The 27,404-nt window shown below is 43.2% G+C and overlaps 1 protein-coding gene across 1 annotated transcript in view; it reads left to right on the plus strand.

Annotated features, from left to right (window-relative positions):
- MAN1A2 (mannosidase alpha class 1A member 2) overlaps positions 1–27,404 on the plus strand; it is a 310,617-nt gene that overhangs the window by 269,758 nt on the left and 13,455 nt on the right. The window contains exons 10-11 of the mRNA XM_050921239.1: positions 13,330–13,549; positions 24,066–24,238. Of these exons, the coding sequence (XP_050777196.1) occupies positions 13,330–13,549; positions 24,066–24,238 (393 nt within the window). The remainder of the gene's footprint in view (positions 1–13,329; positions 13,550–24,065; positions 24,239–27,404) is intronic.

The following is a 27,404-nucleotide window of genomic DNA, read 5'->3' on the forward strand; positions in this document are numbered from 1 at the left end:
CTGTTTTATTAAGTCTACTTGGAAAACAATTTGATTGTTCTTAAGGCTCCAAGAATACAACAGAAACTTTTCCTTTTGTGTAGTTTAAGAAAAAATATTTCAGTGGAATCTATTTAGTGCAGTGTATCGTACAAAAAAATATCAACTCCTTCAAAAAGATTAGCTACAGAAAATCAAGGTGAAGTTTAATTGGGACTGGCCCTACAACCCTGTATGTTCAAAATTCCCCATGACATCATGGATAGTCTTCTTGCCAGTTAAATGTATGTAATGACACTTGGAATTGGGGTCCGGAATTTTTTATTCCTTAAATTATTTTTGAAAGCATTTGGATGTTATACAAAATTTTTACTTAGTAATTGTGTAGCTGGTACAAACCAATGTCGTCCCACGGTGACTCTCTTTGCAGTGTTTTTCATGCCACCTTGTAAAGTGATCTTGTTGGATCTTAACATTGAGTGGTGTCAGCATAGTAACTATGCTTCTAGTAACTATGCTTCTATGCTTCTAGTAACTATGGGTCATGCATGGTGCACTCCTAGGATGACCTGTGGCTTAATTTTTTCCTGCCAGATCAGACTGGGGGAGAATGGGACTCCTTGTCAAGAGTCAAGAGGCTAATTATAAGGTTTTTTTCTTTAAAATGTTTTAAATGTTTAGGCCATTCACCTTGATGAGTATGATCACCAATTAAATATAGTACTAGAATATAGATTTTCATACATTGTTGGATAATCTTTGACACATCTCTGTAGGCAGACACAGTATTATTCCAGGCATACTACTAATGCAGTAGTTCCCAAGCTTTTTACCTTGCAGTGCGGGGCCAGCAGCCGGTGCCCCAGGTGCAGGGCCAGCAGCTGGAGTCGGGGCCAGGAGCAGAACTGGGTGGCCCAGTGGGAGCTGGCTTGGTGGGAGCTGGCCCGGGCTCCAGCTGGACCCCCCCTCTGTGCCTCCTTAGGGAGTCACCCCATAGTTTGGGGACCTCTGTGCTAATGCTGTGATACACTGTTCATGTGATTACACTCTTGTGGTTTCAAACACAATCTTCTTTGTTAATTTGGCCCACACAATCCCCCATCCTATAAATGTGACCTATATTATTGATTCCTAGATGGTCTGAAGTAATTAGGATGAAATTCAATAAGGACAAATGCAAAGTACTCCACTTAGGAAGGAACAGTCAGTTGCACATATACGAAATGGGAAATGACTGCCTAGGAAGGAGTACTATGGAAAGGGATCTGGGGGTCATAGTAGACCATAAGCTAAATATGAGTCAACTGTGTAACGCTGTTGCAAAAAAAGCAAACATCATTCTGGGATGTATTAGCAGGAGTGTTGTAAGCAAGACATGAGAAGTAATTCTTCCACTCTACTCCACGCTGATTAGGCCTCAGCTGGAGTATTGTGTCCAGTTCTGGGCGCCACATTTCAGGAACGATGTGGACAAATTGGAGAAAGTCCAGAAAAGAGCAACAAAAAAGATTAAAGGTCTAGAAAACATGACCTGTGAGGGAAGACTGAAAAAATTGGGTTTGTTTAGTCTGGAGAAGAGAAGACTAAGAGAGGACATGATAACAGTCTTCAAGTACATAAAAGGTTGTTAAAGGAGGAGGGAGAAAAATTGTTCTTCTTAACCTCTAAGGATAGGACAAGAAGCAATGGGCTTAAATTGCAGCAAGGGAGGTTTAGGTTGGACATTAGGAAAAACTTCCTAACCATCAGGGTGTTTAAGCACTGGAATAAATTGCCTAGGGAGGTTGTGGAATCTCCATCATTCAAGATTTTTAAGAACAGGTTAGACAAATACCTGCCAGGAATGGTCTAGATCAGAGATTCCCAAACTGATGGACCACAAACTCCATTCAGGTGGTTCGCGGATAGTTCCCTCTAAGGTGTGCGTCTGGGTGGCCACACACGAGAGAATGAAGGACCACCTACCTAATTAGTGGAGGCATGGCTCCACTGATTAGGTGCCTGGACCCTGGAGAAGACGCACACATAAAGTAAGGTGGTGGACTTGGGGGGAATAGGGGGCAGTGGGGTGAGAAGAGGGGGTGGGGGGATTTGGGACTTGCAGGTCTGCGGCAGCCAGAGAAAGATGACTTTCTCTAGCTGTGGCTGTGGCTGCCAGGGAGAGACTCCCCCTCCTTCCCAGCCCCAGCTTGGGGGCTGCTTCAGCGGGGGAGAGAGGGCACATCCATCACATTAGAAAGGTAAGACTACTGATATTAAAATACGAGTTGTGTGCTTTTATTTGTAGCACAAAAAAAATGCTTATTATTAAGGTTTTTTTTCATAGAGCGCTTTTTTCCAAAGCACTTTACAGTAGTTAGCTAATGATACAAACAACATTTGAAAAGATCATTAAGTGGTCTGCTGAGACCCTCCGCAATTTTCAAGTGGTCCACGAAAAAAAAAGTTTGAGAACCACTGATCTAGATAATACTTAGTCCTGTCATGAGTGCAGGGGACTGTACTAGATGACCTCCCGAGGTCCCTTCCAGTCTTATGATTCTGTGTATGGCCTTGCATTTAGCTATATTAAAACACATGCTGTTCAAGTATGCCCAGCTTATTATTTGTTTTACCTGCTCTGTAGAACTGACCTGTCTTCATGATTGTTAACAACTCTGCCAATTTTTGTGTCACCTAAAAACTTTCAGCAGTGATTTTCTATTTTCTTCCAGATCATTGATACTGAATAGCATTGGACCAAGATCTGATCCCTGTGGGATCTGTTGTGTTAATTTTGATGGAATTAAATTAATTCAAAGAGTCAAAGGGTCTATTTCATCTTTTCACTGTACAACTCTAAACATTTAAACATGGTTCCAGTTTTTGAGCACAGAGACCTCAGCCTGCTTATAATGGCAAATCCACCACTAAAAATCTTATTGATCTTTTATTAAAGCTACACAAAAGAAGGAAGTATCAGAGGGGTAGCTGTGTTAGTCTGGATCTGTAAAGCAACAGAGAGTCCTGTGGCACCTTATAGACTAACAGACATATTGGAGCATGAGCTTTCGTGGGTGAAAACCCACTTTGTCAGACGCATTATGGTCCAATACGTCTGTTAGTCTGTAAGGTGCCACAGGACTCTTTGTCGCTAAAAAAGAAGGAAAAGCAGTTAAAGCATTTGAAATGTAAAGTAGTAAGTCAGGCTTTTATTTTAAGAATGCTCCTTGTTCCTTCTCCCTTTAGATGTAGAGAGTTTTTATAAGGGAAAAAAAAACAGTCTGACAGTCTTTTAGAGGATATTAAAGACAGTAAAAATGTCCTTTTTGGGGAAAGACACAACAAGACGAACACACACAAAAGGAGAGAAAGGAACTGCAAAGATACAAAGCAGCTTCGGTCTCTGGCGCTGACTTTCGCACTTGCAACCTTTCAGATGAAGAAACACAGGCACAGCACACTGTCTTATCAGCCACTCCAAGGCCTAGAAAACTCGTAGCAGAATCGAGCTGTTTAAGATACTGCTTTCATTGCCTCTCTGATTACTGGCTCACAGCAATGTTGCAAAAAATGCAGTCCTGGCCAGCTAAGCCAAGTTCTTATTAAACAGAAAGCAAAAAGAGAGGAAAGAGAAGAAATAAGGTGTGGAAGCAAAAGGACACATACGATAGGAAGGACAGCAGGAACCCAAATCTCACATTTCAGGTGATTTAGCTGGGGCCAGTGAAGAGGCTGATATCATGTGGATTTCGCTCTGGCCCAGTGCGGGCAGGACATCTCTCAGGATCAGAAGAATGAAAGTCCAATAGTGTCACAGTGGCTCCTGGAGTTCCAAGAGATAGTGGTGGGAGCCATGGTGGTAAAGATTGCTCCTTTTGGTCCACCCAGCCTCCAAAAATGTTGATCCATGAAGTCTTATTTTTAAGGACTCCAAAAGGGAATGATGGGGGATATAGTTTATCCCCTCATTATTTGGTCCAGCAATTAGACCTAATTTCTGACACTTCAGTTTTGCTTCATTAGCTTCCAATTCCATTCTCCTCTTGTTTACCAGTCCTGATCTTAACACCATCCTTGGGTGGTATCAGTAGACTCTTGTTTTGACTAATTCAGTTTTTCTGTCTCCCTTTTGTACCTTTTCCCATACAGTTTTATATAACACTCTGACTTTTAATTTTGTTACTTTGGACAACTTAGAGTACAGGCGTCTGCGTAAGAGGCCCCACTGTAATGCCCCCATTGGATAATGATCCCCCATTTGTAATTGTGTTTTGTGATGGGTCTGTTAGCAAGTTTTTAATCTATTTACTATGTGCTACATTGATTTTATATAATGCTACATTTTTAATCAGAATATCATACGTCAAATGCCTTACTGACGTCTACTAGGTCAACACAGTTACTCTTGTCAAACTTGTGATTTAATTTTAAAAAGATTTGAAATGTTTTTGAGAGGACCTATTTTCTACAAAGCTATGTTGATTTGCATGAGTTTGCTGCTGTCTCTAGCTCTACTAATTCCATCCTATCTGAGCCTTTCCATGATTTTGCTTGGAACTGATGTCAGATTAATCTGATCTGTAGTTACCCAGTTCATCCCATTACCCTTTTTAATTTTTGGCAAAATGTTAGTTTTTTTCTGGTCCTTTAGAACTTCCCCAGTATTCCAGGAGTTGTTAAAAAGCAACATCAGTAGTTCAGAGAGCACCTCAGCTCCTCAGCCTCTTTTGATATTTTTGGGTGCAAGTTACTGGTCCTACATGTTTAAAAATGTTTATCAGTTGCTGTTTAGCATCCTCCCTAGTTACTGTTGGAATCAAAAGTATTTCATTATCACCGTGGTCTGTGAATATGTAAACCCCATTTCTTTTTCTTATTTCATGGTGATCAGCCCAAAACACTTAAAACTATATCTGTCATTGTACTCCCTATGGTCCCAGTCTTGCCAGTGATTCCATATGGGCAGACCCCTGTGCTTACATGGAGACACAGGGAAGTTAAAGTGGGTCCAAACGTGCATTGGGGTCCACCCATATGGAACAGCTTTCAGGATCAGGGCCTATTTTTGTAGACAGAAATTCTGTATAGCTGATTGTTTTCTCTAACTACATTTTGGATGTTTTATTAAATCCATAGAATAGTTAATCAGAGTTGATCTCTAGTGCATGGATGACAGCATATGTCTGTAAGTGTTCTGTGTCTCTGGGCATATCTACATTGCAGTGTAAGCCTGGGCTCAGGCTCAAGCCCTAACCCCCCTTCTTTCTATACGCAAATCTCTTGGACTCATGCTCAGACCCAGGGTCCAAGGACACCATGATGATAAAGGGTCAAAGCCCAAGTTAAGGTTGGACCCAAGTTTCAAGCCCTATCATTTTACATTGTAGACGCAGCCTTCCCCCACCCCACAGACTTGGGTTCTTGGAGTCCTCCAACAGTATCCCACAATGCAATGAGATGGCTTCCTTTGTCCTTTCTCTTCCAAAAATCACCAGTTAACTCCAGAGAAATTGAAGCAGCCCCCTTGTTCCAGTGCAGCTGCTTAGCGTTTAACCCTTCTATTTTATTCTGAACATTGAGCTGCAAACCCACATTAGGAGAACCTTCAGCATTTGCAATGAATGCCAACTAGAAGAAATCCATTACAAAGTTTGTTACTTTGTGATCATGACAGCACAGCCAGATTTTGGCTATACAGTGGATTTTAGTAAGAGTACCAAGATTGACCATTCATACCAACAAATAGCCAAGATGATGTCAGCATTTGGAAATTTAACGGACCATGACCAATGCAGAGAACAGATTCAGTGGCACAAGACTGAGTACCTGAAAACCAGGGACCACAACTGCATCTCTGGCAACTCATTGACATTGTGCCAGTTTTATGATGAGTTGACTGGGTGCGGGGCACCGCGCCAAGCACAGAGCCACCAGCAGTGCACAATGACCTGATCAGCTGGGATGGCCTCCTGCTGGCCTGAGAAGCCAGCATGGGAATCGATGGGTACAAGCAGGCACCAAATGTGGCAAATAAAAAGACTTTGCTAACGAAATGGGTCCTAGAGGAGACCTTGCTGCAGGAGAAGCTGCAGCACATCCTGGGACCATACTCAGAGGAGCTTTTTGATCCTCCCACCAAAGGAACAGCTCACAGAAGGACTGGTTATCAGAAATGGAAGAGGGCAAAGCTACCTAAAGCCTGGTAAGTTTCTGGCTCCATTTTTGTGTTTATTAATATAGGAACAGGAGGGATTTCTGCTCTAAGGCCACGTCCACACTACAGAGTAAAATCGAAATTAATAAAATCGATTTTATAAAACAGATTTTATAAAATCGATTTTACGCGTCCACACTAGGGCACATTACTTCAGTGATGTGCGTCCATGGTCCCAGGCTACCATCGATTTCCGGAGCGGTGCACTCTGGGTAGCTCAGTAAAAGAATGGGACCAATAACTTCGATTTCCGTCCACACTAACCCTAAATCGATTTAGTAATATCGATTTTAGGGTTACTCCTTTCGTTTAGCTGGAGCACAGAAATCGATTTTAAGACCCCTTAAAATCGATTTTAAGTGCCTTGTAGTGTGGACGGGTACAGCGTTAAATCGATTTAACGCTGTTTAAATCGATTTAACACTGTAGTGTGGACCTGGCCTAAGAACCAGTGCAAAAGATATAAGCCCTGGGTAGCAGCATGTATCTGCTAAGGGCAGATTGCATGACAGCACCTTGGCGTCCCTCACTCTCCACCTACCATGGGGAATTAAAAAACGAGACTGGGAAACACAAACAGTAAAACAAGCATGTAAAAGAGAATATTTAAGGCACACAGTTTTGCTAGTACATTCTAGTTTGTTAGAATGAGAATCTTATATTACATTTCCTGTATGTACGCTGCTTGATACCAGCCCAAGAGTGTAACAAGCGTCTGTAAAGACTGAACTGTACGGGAGGAGGTTCAAATGTCGTCCATTTTCACATGTAGTCCATTTCTGTTAAATGCAGTCCAGGCTTTCCATGGGTGATGAAATCATTAGTCCCAAATACGACTGGGGTTTGAATTCAGTCCAGAAATTTGCCGGGGGAAAGGGGGATGGCAATGGAGTTCTGTGTGTTTGCAGGCAGTCCTAACAGACTGTATTGGAAGCCATGGGGAGGCACTAAACCATTTGGAAGATAATGCCATATCCTGTTGATTCCCGCATGAATTCTGACCCAATCCCAGGTGCTGATAGCTGCAGACTTTTCCTGTAGCAGGAACTCCAGATAAGTAGTCACATTTCGGGGAAGGATGTATTTTCCAGGGTCACCTTAGTAGCTCACCAGCCCATTCCACTTGTAGATATGCTGTTCAGTCATCATACATTCATGGGTGCTAGAACAATTTTTATAGTGGGGCTCCTGATAATGGAAACCATGTCTTTGGGGTTTGGTATCACTACTTCAAGCCAGAGGGTGCGGCAGCACACCAGCACCCCTAGTTCCAGCACTACTGCATACATTTGAATATTTCAGTGACAAACACATCTGGTTTCCCACCAGCAGCTTGGAATAACACCTCTCTTTGTCAGTCGGGCTCCACAAGAACTGTTATGGCCTCCAGAATGTGCAAAGCCTGAAGTGATAGAGAAGGCTTATGTAGTACAGCCACCAACGTCTCCCGAAAACTCCATTTCACTGAAAAACTTTAAAAAAAAGAAGTTGTAATTTTTAATATACCATTCTCTCAGCACTTCTTTCACTGGGATTAACCCGGCTATGTCCAGGGAGCTCTAAAGCAGCCCTCTGCCAGTACACTGAAGTTCAGTTTCAAAATTTAACATTTTCTGGCCTTGAAAGTCCAAAATGATTGTTTCTGTGCCTCTGCACTGAGACATTTGAGACAGTAACCCTCAGTGTCTTGTCCTGTTGCAGGCCCCTCTACCTCTACAGGCTTCAGTACCTCCACAGCTCACCCACACTGCAGAAGCCTGGCTCATCAATTGTACCTTCATGAACCATCCCAAGAGAAAGCGTTTCTGGGATGAACTTGTGACTGAAGTTCTGGACAGGGCCAACAAGCAAGTCGAGTACCAAAGGCAAAGTGGTTTGTGGCAAGAGGAAAGACATGCAGGAGGCAAGTGGAGAAGGCTCAGGGTAGCTTTGCGGCTTGAGGACAGGATAGCGGCGCAGGAGCAGGCGCTCACTTCGCAGTTCCTGGAACAGGAGTGATGATTAAAAGAGGAAGATAGAGCACAACAGAGAGAACTATCTGAGCAGCTGCTGTCTCTAACGTCTGCAAGAGTCCTGGCTCCTGCTGCACCTGCACCGTGGCCCAAATCCTTTCTGCAGTACCCTGGCCTGCATTCCAAGAACAGTTTGGACAACTTCATGGCTGGGTGGCCCATGCAGTTGGGACCTGAGCAGCTGGACAGGGCAAATGTACCTCATTCAGTCCTCGTGCTGAACCCCTGCCCCATGGATGCCTCCACCTTCTTGCCCTGGCACCAAGTGCATGGCAAATGTGGAAGGAAGAGAAAAGGGAAGGAAGGAGTAGGGGGCACACAATAGTGAGGGGAGCGTGTCTTGTACATAGTTTAACTGTTTGCACTTGTTTATGCACTTTGTTCTTGTTTACTTTTAAAGCTGTTGGTGTTACTAGTGCTTTGGTGCGCTAATGGCAGCTGGCCTGACAGGCAATGGTTTAATAGTGTACTTTTCCAATACATGTGTAAGGTTTTTATTTTATAAATACATTTTATTGTTATCATGCAACACATCATATAATGTGAATTTCAAATAATAAAGGTAAACACATGGGCAGGGACAACTGGGAGGTTGTATGCAAACCTCACATCTCGATACAGCTATAAGCATCAATCCATACATCAGTTATTTACATCAAGACATACCGTTCCCCTCCCCCCATTCCGTAAGCAGTCATGTCATTCAAAAGCACAATGCAAGACAATCAGCCCCCCTTACCACACGAACAATCAGTGCCCGCCTCCACCAAACAAGCACAGACATAAAGGTACAATTCTCCATGTTCTGTTGGCCCATGCAAATCCATAATGTGGGAGCACAAAGCAATTATGATTTCTGTTGCCTGGATGCATCCAGCTTTAGCTGTGATAGGTGCACTTTCTGACCGATTCAGCAGCCTATAGCTGTCGTAGGAAAATGGCTCACCTTTGATTTAAAAAATATTGTGAAGAGCACTGCACATTACAATAATGTGGACAGCGTTGATGACACTTGGAATGCAAATAGGTCTTCAGACATCTCCAGCCAGAATTCAGTCAGCCAAAAGCACATTCAGCCACTGCTCTACACTTGCTCACAGTGTAATTAAACCTCCCTTTGCCAGGGCCTCTGAGGTCAGGGTATGTTTCGTAAGAGAAGGCAAAAGGCAGTACATGGGGTCCCCCAGAAAAACAGTGGGGACAGTAACTCTGTTTATAACAATGTCCTGTGGTAGGAACAGTGTCCCAGGCTCTCTGTGAACATAGACTCCCAGTTGGTGGAAAACCTGGCATCATGAACTTTTCCAGTGCAGCCAACACTGACATTCATAACTGTGCCGTTGTGGTCCATGGGGGCCAGGGTAATGATAGAGTAGTACTCTTTGTGGTTTATGTACTTCTGTATCTTGAGGAGGGCAAACTGTGGGCACATGGGTCCCATCTGTGGCCCCAGTGCAATTTGGAAACCCCATTCTCTCAAAGCCAGCAATTTACTTCAGGAATATCTTTTATGTCTGCCTCCTTAGGATTCCCTGCATGCCTGATTGCCTCCGAAACCTCCACAGTTGACTTTCCAACACCAGACTGGATGGCACTGGTAGCGAGCTTCCAGACAGTTATAGCAAGCTGCTTCTGGATTGGCATGGCTGCCCTCATCCATGTGTCTTTACCCTGAAGGGTCAGGACAAGCTGCTCCCAAAGCTCTAGAAATGTAGCTTTCTTCATGCAAAAGCTTTGGACCCACTGCTTGTCATCCCAGGTCTGCATGATGATGTGATCCCACCAGTCTGTGCTTGTGGCCCTGCTCCAAAGAGCTCATCTATGTAGGGGGCATCAGCAGCTGTACTGAGTGTCAGGAGCAGCATCAACCAGTTCACATGTGCCATGTCTGTGTCTTCCTCCTCCTCCTGCTCTGTTATGAGCTCTGTCAGGTGCCTTTTGTGGGTGAGAAAACACCACTGAACTGCCCACCAGTGTCTCATGGAAGCTCTGCCTGCGTCCTGATACAGGGGTGAAAGCCCAAACAAAAGAAGTTATTGAAATGGTGACTTCTCCATTTTTTTGGCTTCCATTGTTGGAAGCACACCTACCAAAATTGATGACTTAGAGGATGTTCTGGCAGGCCATTCAAACTTCCCATAACGTGTTGCATGGATGATCAAGTTTTCCCACACTGTACCACGAACAAAGCAATCACATTTCTGGAGGGCGCTAGGAAGTGTGGAATACAGTTGGTTGAACTCAGGTTTCAACTGTATTGTGGATGTCAGAGCCCTGATTTGAGACCTGGGTTAAAAAATTCTTAACTTAGGGTTGGCAGTTATTGTAGACAAGCCCTGGGTTCTCAAACCCAGGGACTGCTGACTTGACTCCCATTAACCCATGGCTTACACTGCAGTGTAGACATACTCTTTAAAACCAAGTTCCAGCTTCCAATCAACCTACTCTTTTGTAATTGCTCATAACTTTCTCAACTCTTCCTTTAAGGGTGATGTTTCTAACTTTGGTTTTGGAAAATCTGAGCAAAATCTCTTCATATCATTTTTGAAGTGGAAGGGGTAGAGTACAAAATACACTTTCTTTCCATAGTCCAGTTATTTTTGTGTGTGTTCCCAGAACTTAAAAATGGATGGAGGAAGGAATGTGAAACTTAGTTTGTTTTATAGTTCTCACTGAGAAAGGAAAAACAAATCCAACTGATGGTAATTTATATTTAGCATTTTTGTAGCACTTTGTTTTCAAAGCTGTGTACAGACATTAACTAATCCCCCACAACACCCCTGTGGTGCAGTGGGTAAAGAAAAATGAGTTCTGTGTTTTCAAAGTTAGAATGTTGGCTCGTGTGCACTGGATCTCTCCAGCTGAGTTCTCAGAGAAAAGTGAAGCTACGGATTATTAGAACTGGTACTGCTCTTATTTGCTGCTTAAGAACTAAAGACAAATAAGCTCTTAAGGCCATATTTAGCACTCAGCTGATTTCAGTGTTCAAGATGGCTCAGAAACTGTGGCTAAACTAAGAGCTTAGGCGCCTTAATCATTTAAGAGTAAATTGTGGATACTAAAACACATCCTTGAGGAGGGGGCCTGCCTGTAATGAACAATAGCTCTGCGTTTGTTCGACATGCATCGGACATGCAAAATCTGCTCCATCATTAGAATAGAGCAGATTGCTGACCCCTCTATTTTGGCCCAGCTCTGAGGGGTAGTGTAGAGTGCGGAGGACCATGACCCTACTCTCTCTGTACCACCTTCTTGGCATCCTGCTTCCAATCAGGAGAACAGGGGCAAGCAGTGCCTCTACTTCCCAAATCACAGAGGGTTCAGGGACTACTTCCCAAATCAAAGGGCACTTGTATAGTCACGCAGACAGCAGATGAGGCATGACCATAAAGACTTCTGAAAATCTGGTCCTTAAGCTCTTTAAACTCTTTAAGTGGTTTAGTTTAGGCCTTAACCTTCGAGTAGACTTTAGTCTTTAACTAAGCTTAACTTTGAGTTCACCCATACTTCACTCCCCTAACTCTCACTGGGTGGGGAAAAGAGCACCATTGCCACCTTTACATTCTCACTTGTGTCTGGCTGCGACACTCTTCTCCTTGCAGCAATTGTGAAGAAGGAAAAGGGAACAGAATCTATTCTGCAGATGTCAACCCCCAGAAATTAAATACCTTTAGCAGAGTATCATGTACTTCACAACAGAATGGGAACAAATTCCATGGCAACAAGTGCTAAATTCTACCAAAATGTTGATTTATTCTACTGCCAGAAAATACCCTTCGTTCCCATCTTCCCACCCCCTTACAAACATCTATATGGCTCAAAATTGAAATAGTTACTGGTGTAAAATTTGTTGATATTTTTGATGGTTATTATTGAGGTTGGGTTTTTTTACTCTCCAGGTTGCCAAATTCAGCTCTCATAATGCTTTCCAGACAGACAGACACATTTTTGCTAGGGAAGTGGAGAGCTTGTAATTGACTTCCTTGGCTCATCTTCTCAGGTCTCAAGGCGGTTGAACTGTTCTCCAGGCAGCCTAATCCACCAGCCTACATTTCTGGCTTTCTGGCTACAAGCTGGACTCCAGCTCTGGCTCCTTGACCTCTGCTGCCTGGCTCCATGGAACAATGCAAGGAGTGTGCTTTATAATTGAGTCTACTCCCACTTATGGCCAAAAAGCATCGACAGGCAGATTCTGGCAGAGCAGGAATACAGAAAGCTAAATGTTTGGTGGCAGGTTGCAGCAAAATAGCAAATTCCACTGCAAAAGTGCTGACTTCTGTAGCATCGTGGGAAAATGACAGATTTTGTGGTTGCAAAATCCTGAAGTGTGTGAGGCCCAGTTGAGATGAATGAGCTGTTCACATCTCTCAGGAGCTATTGTTTCTAGCTAGCTGTGGACTCAGGAAGATACTATTACATCAGCTACACACAGTTTACAGTTTTGAGGTTTTTCTGCAACCAGAAGGGCTAGGACAATTTTATTTAATTAATGTAGAGAATTTGGAGAACAGTTCGGCAGAAAAGGGGGGATTCTGCAGTCACAAAATTACAGAATATATGGGGTTCTGGTTTTAATAAATCAACTATAATAAAGCTCAAGTATCTTAAATACAAACACTAAAAATACCATGTAACCCACATTAACACAGCGTGGGTCTTTGTCCTGCTCTAGTGGCTAGTGCCCATAAAGAAGTTTGTGAGGCTGCTACTGCTGCTAGCTAATGAGTCATAAGCCTTTATTTTCAATAGTAGAGTCATATGGTTTTAAATGAAGAGGTCCTGGGTTCAGCACCTGCAGATATCTGTCATAAAATGTATCAGAAGTAAATTGTACTTCAGATGTGACTGAGTTAATTTTGTTGTTGAACCCTTGATTTTTTGGAATTTCATTACTTTTACATGCTTGATTTCTAAACCATAGAATTACGTTGTGGTTAATTTTTGTGTTTGCCATGTTGAATGTGTTTTTAGAGTGTTCATAGATAAATGTGGTAAGAAGGGAAAATATTCTTGTTTTGAAAATGACATTAATATTTTAACACAAGATCTGTGGTCAGAAATATATAGTGTTTAAAGCACAGTAAAAACAGATAGAATCTTGACTGTTTCCAGTATTTAAAGATTATCCCAATCTCCTTGCAGGCGATAGAAAGACATCTTATCAGAAAGTCTAACGGAGGACTGACATACATTGGGGAATGGAAAAATGGGCACCTTGAGAGAAAGATGGGCCACCTCACCTGTTTTGCTGGGGGAATGTTTGCACTTGGAGCAGATGGTTCCAGAGATGATAAGGCTGGACATTATTTGCAACTTGGAGCTGAGATTGCACATACATGTCATGAGTCATACGACAGAACAAGTAAGAGATATTATCAATTTAATTATTTTAGTTTAACAGGACCCTGCACAGTAGAAATACACAGGAAAGAGAGGTGGCTGGATTATTCAAGAGATTTGTCTTGAATGCATGAGCCTGACCATCCTCTAACTCGCATCATTTTTATGCTAGTGTAACTTTCTTGACTTAATTGGAGTTACTCCTGATTTATGCGGCCAGTGTAAGTGAATGTAGACTCAGACCTTAAGACTTTTATGTTTGGTCATCGATGTCTATCCCTGACTTGTTTTCTAAATATAGTTTTGTGTGCAGATCATTCAGATGATAAAACTACATTTGAGAGAGCATTGGTACATGGGGTAGTGTTTTCTATAACCAACTTAAAATAGTTTTAGCAAAATAATTAATAAATGAGAATGTGCTCTGCAGAAAAACCCCAGCCATTTTTATAGTAATAACTGTCAGTCAGCCTCACCCTCTTGAAACATGAATATGTGTGTGAAAATGTTACAATTTGAAGTCACATTGGTGAATTGCTGTTTTCCATGGTTCAAAAATCCCATTTGTCATGACTGTGCCCTCCTGCCTCTGGCTAAAATGAACACTGGTACATTTTTGCTGGCTGTGCAAGTTCACAAACAGATGCAGGTTGTACAGCATTTCCAACAATTTGGTGAAATTGTGAATCAGTTTGAAAATGAAGACAGTGAAATGTTAAAGGATATTCAATTAAACTTGAAGACTTTGGGGCATTGGAACTCAGTAGCATTATATCATTGAACACTGATGGACACATTTATCAGCCAAGATAGTCCAAGTAAAGCTAGCTCTTTCCATGACCCTGGGTCTCTCATTGATAAGGGCAGACTGTCTCTATTTATAGCAAACACCCCAGCAACCAGAAGTTACATAATCCCTGTTGTGTATTCCCTGAACTGTGTCCCCTCAGTATTAAAAGACCACGCCTTAAAGATGGTGCAGAACTGCATGCATGGGCCCCAGAACCAGCACTTCGTACAATTATTATGTAACTGACCCTCTGGTTTGATTTTCATTTGCAGTTATAATTGATTTGTTAAGAGTATGGTGGTCTGTACAGTTTTGGCTGTCCTGAATGATAGCTTGCTGTAACAAGGTGCTGGCTTAAGAGGCACTGAACCAGCCCGTTAGCTCAGAACCTGCTAGCATAGCTCCCATCAAGGGGAACTGGCTGGAACTGGCAGGGTGTGGCTCATTAAAGGAACCTGAGAGCAATCACCTGTGAGCCTGCCTATAAAGCTAGCAGGAAGGAAGTAGGAGGGGACGAACAGGAAGCGAGGAGTGAGGGCCTGTTGCTCCCAGCTGCTGTAAGATTAAACTGTTCCCTAAGGGGCTACCTGGCTGGTAGTGAATTGTAGATAGCTGTGTATATGTGGTGGTGGGAAAAGGCTGGGAAATAAAAGGGCACTGGTGTGTGAAAGAGTGGTCTCCAGCGAATTTGTACCATGAGCAACGAAGCGCTCATCTACACTTGCATTAGAGAACTTACACACTTAATAAAGCACAATCAACTGATCCAATCAAAGGCATTTTCAGATGGTACCAGCAACCTGGAGACTGAGTCTGTTTTTGTTGCCAGTATAGTACAGCTGGTAGTTCAAGGTCAAGGCTGGGGGTATTTGCAAATCACTGTACTATGGCTTGCAATGCGTTTGCCACTGTTTCCATCTTTGGGTGAATCTAGAGCTCCATTCCTGGTTAAGTTTCATTTACACAAAATTCATCCAAATCAAAGGAATAGAAAAACATGCTGAAGTAATATTGCATAAGCATTCTTCAGCGTCATTATATTTAACTTCATTAAAAGAATCAGTGATAAAATTCTTTAAAATGTTTGACTTTAAAGGGCAAGCCTTCGCACAGTTTGGGGAGCTGAGGATCAGTCTGCTGCTTTTATTCTTGATTTCTTTGTGTCTGAGGTTCATTTTAGTTAAAGTTTTCTCCAGAATGAAGATGTCTTGAGTTTATATCCACATGCCGTCAACTACTATACATAAGCTATATTGCCAGCAAGGGACACAAGAAAAAAAACCCTTTCCTATTCCAGCCACAAGGAGGTTGCAGTTCAGTTTTTATCTTCTCATTTGAATTCATGTCCCCTCAACTTTTTACTGTTGACATCCCCTTCAGTGTGGTTATAAGACTCAGACATTTTCACTTCTGATGTCCCACCCTACTTTTTTGTATTTGTCCATTTTTATGTGGGGTGATGTAGTCAAAGTGGATGCAGAATGAGCATTGTGCAGAAGGAATTATCACGGTAAACAGGAAAGAAATTGAGGTGGTTGACAAATATATTTACCTGGGTCAGCAGCTGAGCAGAGACAACTTATTCAAAGGGGAATGCAGTAGGAGGCAAAAGGCGGGGTGGGCAAGTTTCAACAAAATAAAGACGTCTCTAACGGATGATGAACTGCCCACATAGGTGCTGACTTCTGCTCACGCCGGTGGGCGCTCAACCCCCCTCCACCCCCGCCCCCATTCCAACCCCTTCCCCAAAGTCCTCGCCCCAACTCCAGCCCGTCCCTGCCCCATTCCACCTCCTTTCCCAAATCCCTGCCCAGGCCCCGCCTCTTCCCCACCTCCTCCCCTGAGCACACCACATTCCCCTTTCTCTCCCCCCGCCGCCAAGAATGGCCAAACAGCTGTTTGGCAGCGGCTGGGGGGAAGCGCTGTGAAGTAGGTGGGGGAGCAGGATGAGGTGTGCTCGGTGGGGGGAAGGAGGAGGAGGTGGTAGAGTTGAGGGGAGGGGAGTTTGCTGGTGGGTGCAGAGCACCCACTAATTTTTCCCCGTGGGTGCTCCAGCTCTGGAGCACCCACAGAGTTGGCACCTATGACTGCCCATGAAGACAATGAAAGAACTGTTTAACTCCACTGTTCTGCCAGCAATGATATACGGAGCAGAGAGTTGGTCAGTGATGAAAGTAGAGGAAGAAAAATTTACTGTCACCCAGAAAGCAATGGAAAGGCGAATGTGTAAGATATTGCTCCATGAATCATATGCCAAATGAGATCAGAAGGCGTACAGAGGTGACCGATGTAGTGCAGGCAATGTATGAAGCAAAGCGAAGATGGGCGGATCATGTAGTCTGCAGGCAAGACAATAGGTGGACAATCTGCATCAATGACTGGATCCCCAGAGACCACAAGTGACCACTGGGCAGACCAAAAATGCGCTGGGCCGATCCCATGACGAAACTCTTTGGCCAGAAATGGAAAGAACGTGCTCGCAACAAAACAGAATGGTGTGGTGTCAACTTGTGTTCATGGAAGGACTGACGAGGACAAGCCGGACAAAGGTGACAATGGTGATGTAGTCCGATTTTCTGGATCAGGAAAGTATTTTGATAGAACACACTGGACTCCATGATATTTAGATCAGGATTTACTGAGGCCATCATCAGTTCTAAAATACGAAGGTCTTCTTGATATGACGCGGACAAACCAAAACAGCTTCTGTAAAAGAAAGTTATGCTTCTCGTATCATTGAGCTCTTTGAGTGTGTCAGTAAAATTGTGGATAAAGGAGAAATGGACTTTCAAAAAGCCTTTCTCAAAGTTCCTCACAAATAAGCTATAGAGAAAGCTTTATCTCACCACATGACTACTTAAATTATTGTAATGGATTAGAAACTAGCTAAGAGACAGAAAACAAAGAATACAGATAATTGGTCGAATTTTCATCATGGCAAAAGTGGATGGTGCCCCAAAGATCAGGATTAGTGTTTAAACTCCCTTGGAAAAAGGTGAATGATGGGTGCCAAATTTACAGGTGATACAAAATAATTCAAGGTAGTGAAGGCTAGAAAAGATTGTGAGAAGCTCTGGTGGGAATAGGCAACATAGTGGCAGATGAAATTCACTGCTGACACATGCAAAGTAATACATGTTGGAAGAAGTAATTTCATCTTATTGGGTTCTAAATGAATAGTAGCAACTCAGGACAGAAAAACCTGGACAACTCAATGAATCTGTTCAATGTGCAGCAGCAGTTAGAAAAGCAAATAAAAGGTCAGGCTATATAAGAAAGGGGATAGATAGTAATGTTTTAAATAATATTACATAGAAAAAAGCTACAGTAAAAGAATATTTTATAAATTCAAGCACTCAGAACTTGTGAAATGCCAGATTTATGGTTGTTTGTGCAACCTCTATTCCTCATTCATCCGTCCTGTGAACTGAATGATGCAAAGGTCCTATGGAAAAAATAGCATGTGATTACATATTTAAAGGTTGTATCATAATGTATGGGCAAAAGGAGGTAGAACGAGGTTGTTTGAGCAACCATCAATTCAGCATTTCCTAACTTTCAAGTGCTTAACATTGCAATCTAAATAATGTTCATTTAACATTTTTTGTATTTAAAGGTTAAGATAAATTATCCAGTGTGCAAGGTAACAACCTCCCCAATAAGTATTAGGATTTCAGTCCTGAATTTTCCGGATTGCTGCACAAACTGTTACCACTTGAGTACAGGACTAATTGTTAGTGAGGGCAGGAGGAAGCTGTTATACCAGAGTGGGGAATGAACCTCTAGGTCCAGGTGCTGTGGTCAGTGGCAGAGCATCTGGCCTGGCCTGGCCTGGCCAAAATCTCTAGCTCTTTCCCACTGTGGAAGCTGGGGGAGCTCTTGTACTATGAAGTACGCCCAGAGGGGGCATATTAAGGTCATGTGCTGGGTCTGGGTGAGGGGAGCCCAGCCCAACCAGTTCTTCATCACACCCTTCCTACAGCTGCATTGGCAGCTTCCAGGTATTCTCAGGGCAGCTGCGACTGCTTTGGGGAATGTATGTGAGAGAAGAGAAATTGCATTCTATTCTTTTGACATTTCTCAGCAAAAGTTGAATGGAATTTTCATGAGAAATTTCCTTTCTGTACCCTGAGGACATTCCCCTGCCAAATATCAAAGGCTGTTACAAACGATGGAGGGGTGAGAATTTCTCAAAGAAATTATGGCAAGAATCCTTTATAATAGAAAGTGTTATGGAATCTAAAGGGGTGTATGGGTCACTGCCAGCTTCCCCTATAATAATGTCATCATATAAATCACAGGACACCGTCGTCTGCAATACTGTGTTCATTTCCTGTCACTCCATCTCATCAAAGATACATGTAAAAAAAGGCAATCTTGATTTCGGCAACAAAAATGGTATGGAGCCTAGAGAAATTTCTATGTGATGAGTGAAAACTTTGGAGGCCAATCTCTATTGTTACGCTACTGTTAAGCTAAAGTAGCTCTGTTGACTTTAGTGATGTTAATCCAGATTTATGCCAGTGTGATTTAGGGTATAATATTGTTCTATGTAGTATAGTGAGACTAATAAGGGACATGATAGAGGTACATAAAAAAAATGGCATTGTGAAGAGAGGGTATTTTGACCACTCCTTTTTACCCAATCACATGACACACGAGGACAGTCAATGAAATTGGAAATGCAACAAACTAAAACCTGATCAATCAACCTGCAGAATGCACTGTCACAAGGATACTATAGAAATTAAGAGCTTAGCAAGATTCCAAAAAGGGATAGACACATATGGATACTGAGAACACCCAGATTTGTATTATATAGGGGTTTCATTTAATAAAGGACATAGACCTTTATGCTTAAGAACATACCCCAGCCATTAACTGACAGAGTTTAGAAACTGTCTGTGGGCTGTTTATTCTACAGTTGTCCATGAAGGACCTCGGAGTATTGGTTGATCACAGGATGACTATGAGCCGCCAATGTGATATGGCCGTTAAAAAAGCTAATGCAGTTTTAGGATGCTTCAGGTGAGGTATTTCCAGCAAAGATAAAGACGTGTTAGTACTGTTATACAAGGCACTGGTGAGACCTCATCTGGAATACTGTGTGCAGTTCTGGTCTCCAGTGTTTAAGAAGGATGAATTCAAACTGGAACAGGTTCAGAGACGGGCTACTAGGATGATCCGAGGAATGGAAAACCTGTCATATGAAAGGAGACTGAAAGAGCTTGGCTTGTTTAGCCTAACCAAAAGAAGGTTGAGGGGGGATATGCTTGCTCTTTATAAATATATCAGAGGGATTAATATCAGGGAGGGAGAGGAATTATTTAAGCTTAGTATCAATGTGGACACAAGAACAAAGGGATATAAACTGGACACTAGGAAGTTTAGACTTGAAATTAGATGAAGGTTTCTAACCACTAGAGGAGTGAAGTTCTGGAACAGCCTTCCAAGTGGAGTAGTGGAGGCAAAAGACATATCTGGCTTTAAGACTAAGCTTGATAAGTTTATGGAGAGGATGGTATGATGGGATAACCTAATTTTGGCAATTAATTTAGCAACTGATCACTGGTTATCAGCCGGTAAGTATGCCCAGTGGGATGTTAGATGGGTTGGGATCTGAGTTACTATAGAGAATTCTTTCCTGGGTGCTGGCTGGTGAATCTTGCCCACATGCTCAGGGTTTAACTGATCGCCATTTTTGGGGTCAGGAAGGAATTTTCCTCCAGGGCAGATTGGCTGAGGCCCTGAAGGTTTTTTGCCTTCCTCAGCAGTATGGGGCACGGGTCACTTGCTGGAGGATTCTCTGCAGCTTGAGGTCTTCAAACCACAATTTGAGGACTTCAATAACTCAGACATAGGTCAGGGGTTTGTTATAGAAGTGGATGGGTGAGATTCTGTGGCCTTAATTGTGCAGAAGATCAGACTAGATGATCATAATGGTCCCTTCTGACCTTAAAGTCTATGAGTCTATGAAGACGCTTGCACCTTCCCCTGAAGTGTCTGATGATGGCAACTTTCAAGGTCTTGGATACTACATTAGTTGGTTTTATCCATAGTGGTAATTCCTGCATTCCCAATAGCACAAACTGCATAAGTGACTGATTCATGAAAACGACTTCAGACAAGGTAGGGCCCAAGTAAGAGCAGGTACTGGCCCTGTTCCACGACTGGCTATAATCAGACAAACAGACAAAGGAAATGTGGGAGGGATGTGATAGTTGTTCTCCTAGGAAATGTAAAATGACACTATATACTGATGGACTGGTTCTGCAGCTACAAACTACTGAGGGTCTCTTCCTCAGTTTTTATATTAGAGGTTAGAAAGCAACACTGGTTTTCTGACTCTTTCTTTCCTTTTCACTAGCTAGTTAGTTTCTAGGCTAGCTGTAGTTTTATAATGAAACATATATAAAAATAAAGGACAAAATTAGGACTAAAGTCTCTAGAGTTAGGTTCCTAAATCCATACTTAAGCACGTGAATAAGTTCCCTAATTTTGACAGTGTTGAACACCCACAGCTCCCATGGATATTACCTTCACTTGGCTAAAGTCTCTTTAGGAGCCAGTCCTGTTATAGTTTAACTCTGCACTCTTGTGTGTTTCCAAAATCATTCTCTGCCCCCACTGCCTAGAACGAGGCCCCTCTATCTCCCAGATACCTAGATAAAACATCTGGAGTTGAGCACTGTGTTAGACTATAGTAAAATATCCATGATGGACCCCCATACTAGACCTTTCTTTGCATGGAAGAAGGATGCTGTCCAACAGGATACGCAGTTTAATTTGTCTTTCCTCCTCTGCCCTGCCTTGAGCAGAAGCAATATTTCAAACTCCTGGAAGAGTTCATGAAAGAGGCATTAAAAGTCCAGCCAGACTGACACTGGGGCCATCTCATGTATTATAAGAGTGTGCTGCATTCCATGTGCCTCCTTGATTCAAGTGCAGGTAGACAGCCCTCCCTCCTCTACTCTTCTTCCAGAAAGTGAAAGCAGATCCCTGGTCTCAGCTCCAGCGGCCACTGCAGCACCACTCTCTGGGTACATCTACACTACAGGATTATTCCGATTTTACATAAACCGGTTTTGTAAAACAGATTGTATAAAGTCGAGTGCACGCGGCCACGCTAAGCACATTAATTCAGTGGTATGCGTCCATGGTCCGCGGCGAGCGTCGATTTCCAGAGCATTGCACTGTGGGTAGCTATTCCATAGCTATCCCATAGTTCCCGCAGTCTCCCCCACCCCTTGGAATTCTGGGTTGAGATCCCAGTGCCTGATGGGGCAAAAATCATTGTTGCGAGTGGTTCTGGGTAAATGTCGTCACTCGTGAGTGATTCCTTCCTCCGGGAAGGCAACGGCAGACAATCATTTCGCGCCTTTTTTCCCTGGATTGCCCTGGGAGATGCCATAGCACGGCAACCATGGAGCCCGTTCAGCTTTTTTTTTATTGTCACCGTATATCTACTGGATGTTGCTAACAGACGCGGTATTGCAGCGCTACACAGCAGCATTCATTTGCCTTTGCATGATAGCAGAGACGGTTATCAGTCGTTCTGTACCGTCTGCTGTGCCATTGTAAATTGGCAATGAGATGACGGTTATCTGTCGTTCTGTACCGTCTGCTGTTGTCATGGGTGCCCCTGGCTGAGATCGGCCGGAGGCGCAAAGACAAAAATGGGAATGACTCCCCGAGTCAATCTCTCCTTTATGGTATCTAAAAATAGAGTCAGTCCTGCCTAGAATATGGGGCAAGTGTACTAGAGAACCATGGTATCAGAGAGCACAGCTGCTCCGTGTCAGATCCCGCAGAAATGATGAGCTGCATGCCATTCACGGGGGGTGCCCCTGCAACAACCCCACACGTTGCTTCCCTCCCTCCCCAACCTTCCTGGGCTACCGTGGCAGTGTCCCCCCCCACCATTTGTGTGATGAAGTAATAAAGAATGCAGGAATAAGGAACACTGACTTGTTAGTGAGATAAAATGAGGGGGAGGCAGCCTCCAGCTGCTATGACAGTCCAGGCAGGACATTAAGCGATGTGAGGGAGAGGAGCCCAGCATTCCGCCGCTATGATAGTCCAGGCAGGGCATTAAGCGATGTGGAGGAGAGGAGCCCAGCATTCCACCGCTATGATAGTCCAGGCAGTACAGAAACTTTTCTTTACACGTGAAAGGGAGGGGGCTGATGGAGCTCAGCCCCCAGTTGCTATGATGAGGACGGTTACCAGCCATTCTGTACCATCTACTGAGAATGACTGGGAATCATTCCTATTTTTACCCAGGCGCCCCCAGCTGAGGCCAGCCAGGGGCACTCATGGGCTCATGACGAGGACAGCTACCAGTCCTTCTGCACTGTACCATCTGCCACCGGGGAGGGGTGGAGAGAGGATGCTACTGTTTACTGCTGCAGCACCGTGTCTACCAGCAGCATGCAGTATACATAGGGTGACATATAAAAAAGTCAAGAAACGATTTTTTCCCCTTTTCTGTCACGGAGGGGGAGGTGGGGTAAATTGACGAGATAGACCCTGAACCACCCTGGACAATGTGTTTGACCCTACAGGCATTGGGAGCTCAGCCAAGAATGCAAATGATTTTCGGAGACTGGGGGGACTGTGGGATAGCTGGAGTCCTCAGTACTCCCTCCCTTCCTCCATGAGCGTCCATTTGATTCTTTGGCTTTCCGTTATGCATGTCACGCAGCCCTGTGCTGTGGACTCTGTATCATAGCCTGGAGATTTTTTTAAAATGCTTTGGCATTTCATCTTCTGTAACGGAGCTCTGATAGAACAGATTTGTCTCCCCCTACAGCGATCAGATCCAGTATCTCCCGTACAGTCCATGCCGGAGCTCTTTTTGGATTTGGGACTGCATCGCCACCTGTGCTGATCAGAGCTCCACGCTGGGCAAACAGGAAATGAAATTCAAAAGTTCGCGGGGCTTTTCCTGTCTACCTGGCCAGTGCATCCGAGTTTGGATTGCTGTCCAGAGCGGTCACAGTGGAGCACTGTGGGATACCGCCCAGAGGCCAATACCGTCGATTTGCAGCCACACTAACCTAATCCGATATGGTAATACCGATTTTAGCGCTACTCTCATTGGGGAGGAGTACAGAAACCGAATTAAACAGCCCTTTATATCGATATAAAGGGCCTCATTGTGTGGACGGGTACAGCGTTAAATCGGATTAACGCTGCTAAAATCAGTTTAAACGCCTAGTGTAGACCAGGCCTCTGTATCCTTCCTGCTCAGGTAATGCAGTTTCTGTAACTGAGGCATAGATGGAGCAGGTTGTCCACCTCTGGCCTAGATGGAAATACAGACTATCTGCGATGATGATTCCTAATTCACCTTCTCAGGCCTTTTCTCATCCTGCCATATTAAATCAATAGAATGTTAAAAATGTTCCTGACCATTTTCTCTTTTCCTTATGTATAGCAAGAACCAATCTGTCTCAGTTTAATTTTACCTTATAACTGAATGTGTTAAAATGCTTATATTCTTAGTGTTTTATTAGTTTCTAAGGGGACTACTATTCTCCTGTCAAGATAAGTAGATTTAACACAGGGATCAAATACATTATTCATTAGAAATATTAGAAGCCTCAACAATAGGAAATATTTATGAGACTATTCAAAGAAAAGCTAGATTTTGTTTCAGATTTTTTTGCATGCTTTGTGTAACTCCCTCTCCCAAAGACTGGAAAGGAATAAAGTATTCCTGTTTTCTTTTCTCTTCTCTCTGCAGCATTAAAGCTGGGTCCTGAAGCATTCAAATTTGATGGTGGCCTAGAGGCAGTGGCAGTGCGGCAGAATGAAAAATATTACATTCTAAGACCAGAGGTGATCGAGACCTACTGGTATATGTGGAGATTTACACATGATCCCAAGTACAGGCAGTGGGGCTGGGAAGCAGCACAGGTAACTGCTGATTGGCTCAGTCAATAGAATTATTCTGCTTTGTTCTTCTGTAGCTCTTTTCATCCCAAACACTTTCCAAACAATAATTTATTAGTCATCACCAGCCCCTGTAAGATAGATTGGTTATGTTGGTGGTGGTGATTATTATTATCTTTCCTGTATAACAGATGGAGAAATGGATGTTATAGAGAGGTGATCTGCTCAAGGTTACACAACAAGTGAGTGGCAGAGTTGGCAATAGAGCCCAGTAGCCATGACGCCCAGGCAGAATCCCAGTCCCAGTAAAGGTTTCTCTGAGACAAGCTTTGGAGGCTTTAACCCCCAGTGTTTTCCTGTGCCTCTTTGTGTGAGAGGACACCAAGCTCTTCCTTGAGCTCCTTCCACAGTTTTCAGGGCAGCGTCTTCACATGCTCTTCAAATATGTGTCAGCATGGATCCCACTGTAGGGGCACATGCATTTTATGCATGTGACTGGATTCTTTTTGCTAACAGTGTCCTTTGGGGCTGCATTGGCTCCCATACAAGGACATAAAGAGTGGGCAGCCATGACTATCCCTCAGTTCCCTCTTACCACCCATGGCAGTGAGATGGAACCTAGCAGTGTCCTATCTGCTAGCAACTCTATCATGATCTATCTTAATCTAAACTTCTGAAATTCTTCAAACCAATCTTCATCCCTTTACCTTCAACCTTTTGGACTCAATAATCCTTGTCCGGATTGAAATCCTTCAATCAGACCTCCCTGAACAACTTCCACCCTCAAAACAGACCCCACCCCTCACATATAGGATCATAAGATGACAGACTCAAAAACAGTGGGCTTCAATCCCTACCCATCATACAAACTAATCCTGCTTAAAGATGGGCACAGCAGGTGCCTTTTCTGCCTGGATGAACCGCACTTTCCAAGCAGGTGCTTTTGTTCTCCACTAAAACCAGAAAATTATGGGATGTGAAGCTCAAGCTCCACCTCTTAGAACAATCTGTGGGAATGGCATTGGACACAGAAAATCTGGGTTCAAGAACCCCCATACCAGTCAAACCTGTAAACTCAAAGTCTTGTCTCTCTCACCAACAGAAGTTGGTCCTATAAAAGATATTACCTCCCTCACTTTGTCTATATAATAAAATTGTCAAGGTTTTAGAACACAGACCATCGAGATTTCTCTCACTGGCCCTTTTAGTAACTACACATTGCAAACATTTCAAAGTATGACCATTATCCCTATTCCACTATAGCAAAATGGAATCACATAGTAATTGTGTGACCTAGTGGAAAGACTGTTGAACTGGGACTATTCCTAGCTCTGCCACTGGCCTGCTGGGTGACCTTGGCAAGTCACTTCATCTCTCTGTGCCTTGGTTTCCCATATGAAAAGTGAGGATAATGTTGTAAAGTTCTTTAAGATCTACTGATGAAAAGCACTATATAAAAGCTAGGTCTTTTGATTAGTACCTAGCTGCAGTAGAATATCAACTGCAAACCTAGGTGAGAACTACACCAGTCTAAATGATCACTAACTCCTACAAACTAACATTTCTTTTTCGGTTTAAAAAACCTAAAAAATTAAATGGCAAAGTCTTTGTTAATTCAGCGTTAAGGTTGCCTGGTGATAGCCTGTGCCCTTGCAGAATGATGAGTTCAGCAAAGATCAAACTTCTGAAAAACAGGAAACAAGAGTTAAGTTAAATACCCACACAACCTTAAAACTGTCCTTTTGGAGCAATGCCCTGCAACCACCATAACAGTACCAGGGAGGACCACCGCAGTGCCCTGCTACTGAACGTAAGAACGGCCATACTGGGACAGACCAATGGTTTATCTAGCCCCGTATCCTGTCTTCTGACAGTGGCCAGTGCCACATGCTTCACAAGTAGTGAGCAGGACAGGCAATCATCAAGAGATCGTCCCCTGTTGTCCAGGCCCAGCTTCTAACAGTCAGAGGTTTAGGGACACCCAGAGCATAGGGTTGTGTCGCTGGCCATCTTGGGAAACAGCTAGTGATGGATCTATCCTCCAGGAATTTACCTCATTCTTTTTTTAACCCAGTTCTACTTTTGGCCTTCACAATGTCCTCTGGCAATAAGAACAATGGGTTGACTGTGTGTTGTGTGAAGCAGTACTTGTCTTAGTTCTAAACCTGCTGCCTATTAATTTCATTGGGTGACCCCTGTTTCGTGTGTTATGTAAAGGGGTAAATAACACTTCCTTATTCACTTTCTCCACACCATTCATGATTTGATAGACCTCTATCATATCCCCACCTAGTTGTCTCTTTTCCAAGCTGAACAGTTCCAGTCTTTTTAATCTCTCTCCTCATACGGAAGCTGTTCCATACCCCTAATCATTTTTGTTGCCCTTTTCTGTACTTTTTCCAATTATATTTTTTTGAGATGGGATGACCAGAACTGCACACGGTATTGAAGATGTGGGTGTATCATGGATTTATATGGAGGCAATAAGATATTTTCTGTCTTATTATCCGTCCCTTTCCTAATGGTTCCTAACATTCTGTTTGCTTTGACTTTTGCTGCAACTGAGCAGATGTTTTCAGGGAACTATCCACAGTGACTCCCAAGATCTCTTTCTTAAGTGGTGACAGCTAATTTATACCCCCTTATTTTGTATGTATAATTGGGATTGTTTCCCAATGTGCATTATTTTGCATTTATCAACATAGAATTTCGTCTGCCATTTTGTTGCCCAGTCCGATACAACGTACACAATTATGTATTGAAGTGATGCCAACTGGAACCTCAAGGTACACATGTACATACTTACTTTAATAACACATGAGGGGACTCAGACCCAGATCTCTGCATATCACTGTCACAGCTCTGTGATGCTTCTCTAATTAATTCCCAGATCTCATATCACATGAACTGCCCTTTCAAGTTGCTCCAGAAATTCAGTACAGCTACACCTAAGAGGGAATGAAGCTGAGTGCATACAGATAATTCTCAGTGGCTATTGTCCACTTGCAGGAGGCAAAGTTAAGTTTGTGTAGGCATTTACCTTAACTGTGTATTACCTGGTTTTCAGAAGTCTGAATTTTGCTGAACTTGACGTTCTGGAAAGTCACAAACCATCACTGGGAAACCTTATCTCTTCATTCATGAATTTTTTTGCCCTTTAATGCCTACCACATAGTGGTCTTGTGTGAAT

The sequence above is a fragment of the Gopherus flavomarginatus genome, chromosome 1 (genome assembly GCF_025201925.1).
Source record: "Gopherus flavomarginatus isolate rGopFla2 chromosome 1, rGopFla2.mat.asm, whole genome shotgun sequence".
Lineage (NCBI taxonomy): Eukaryota > Metazoa > Chordata > Testudines > Testudinidae > Gopherus > Gopherus flavomarginatus.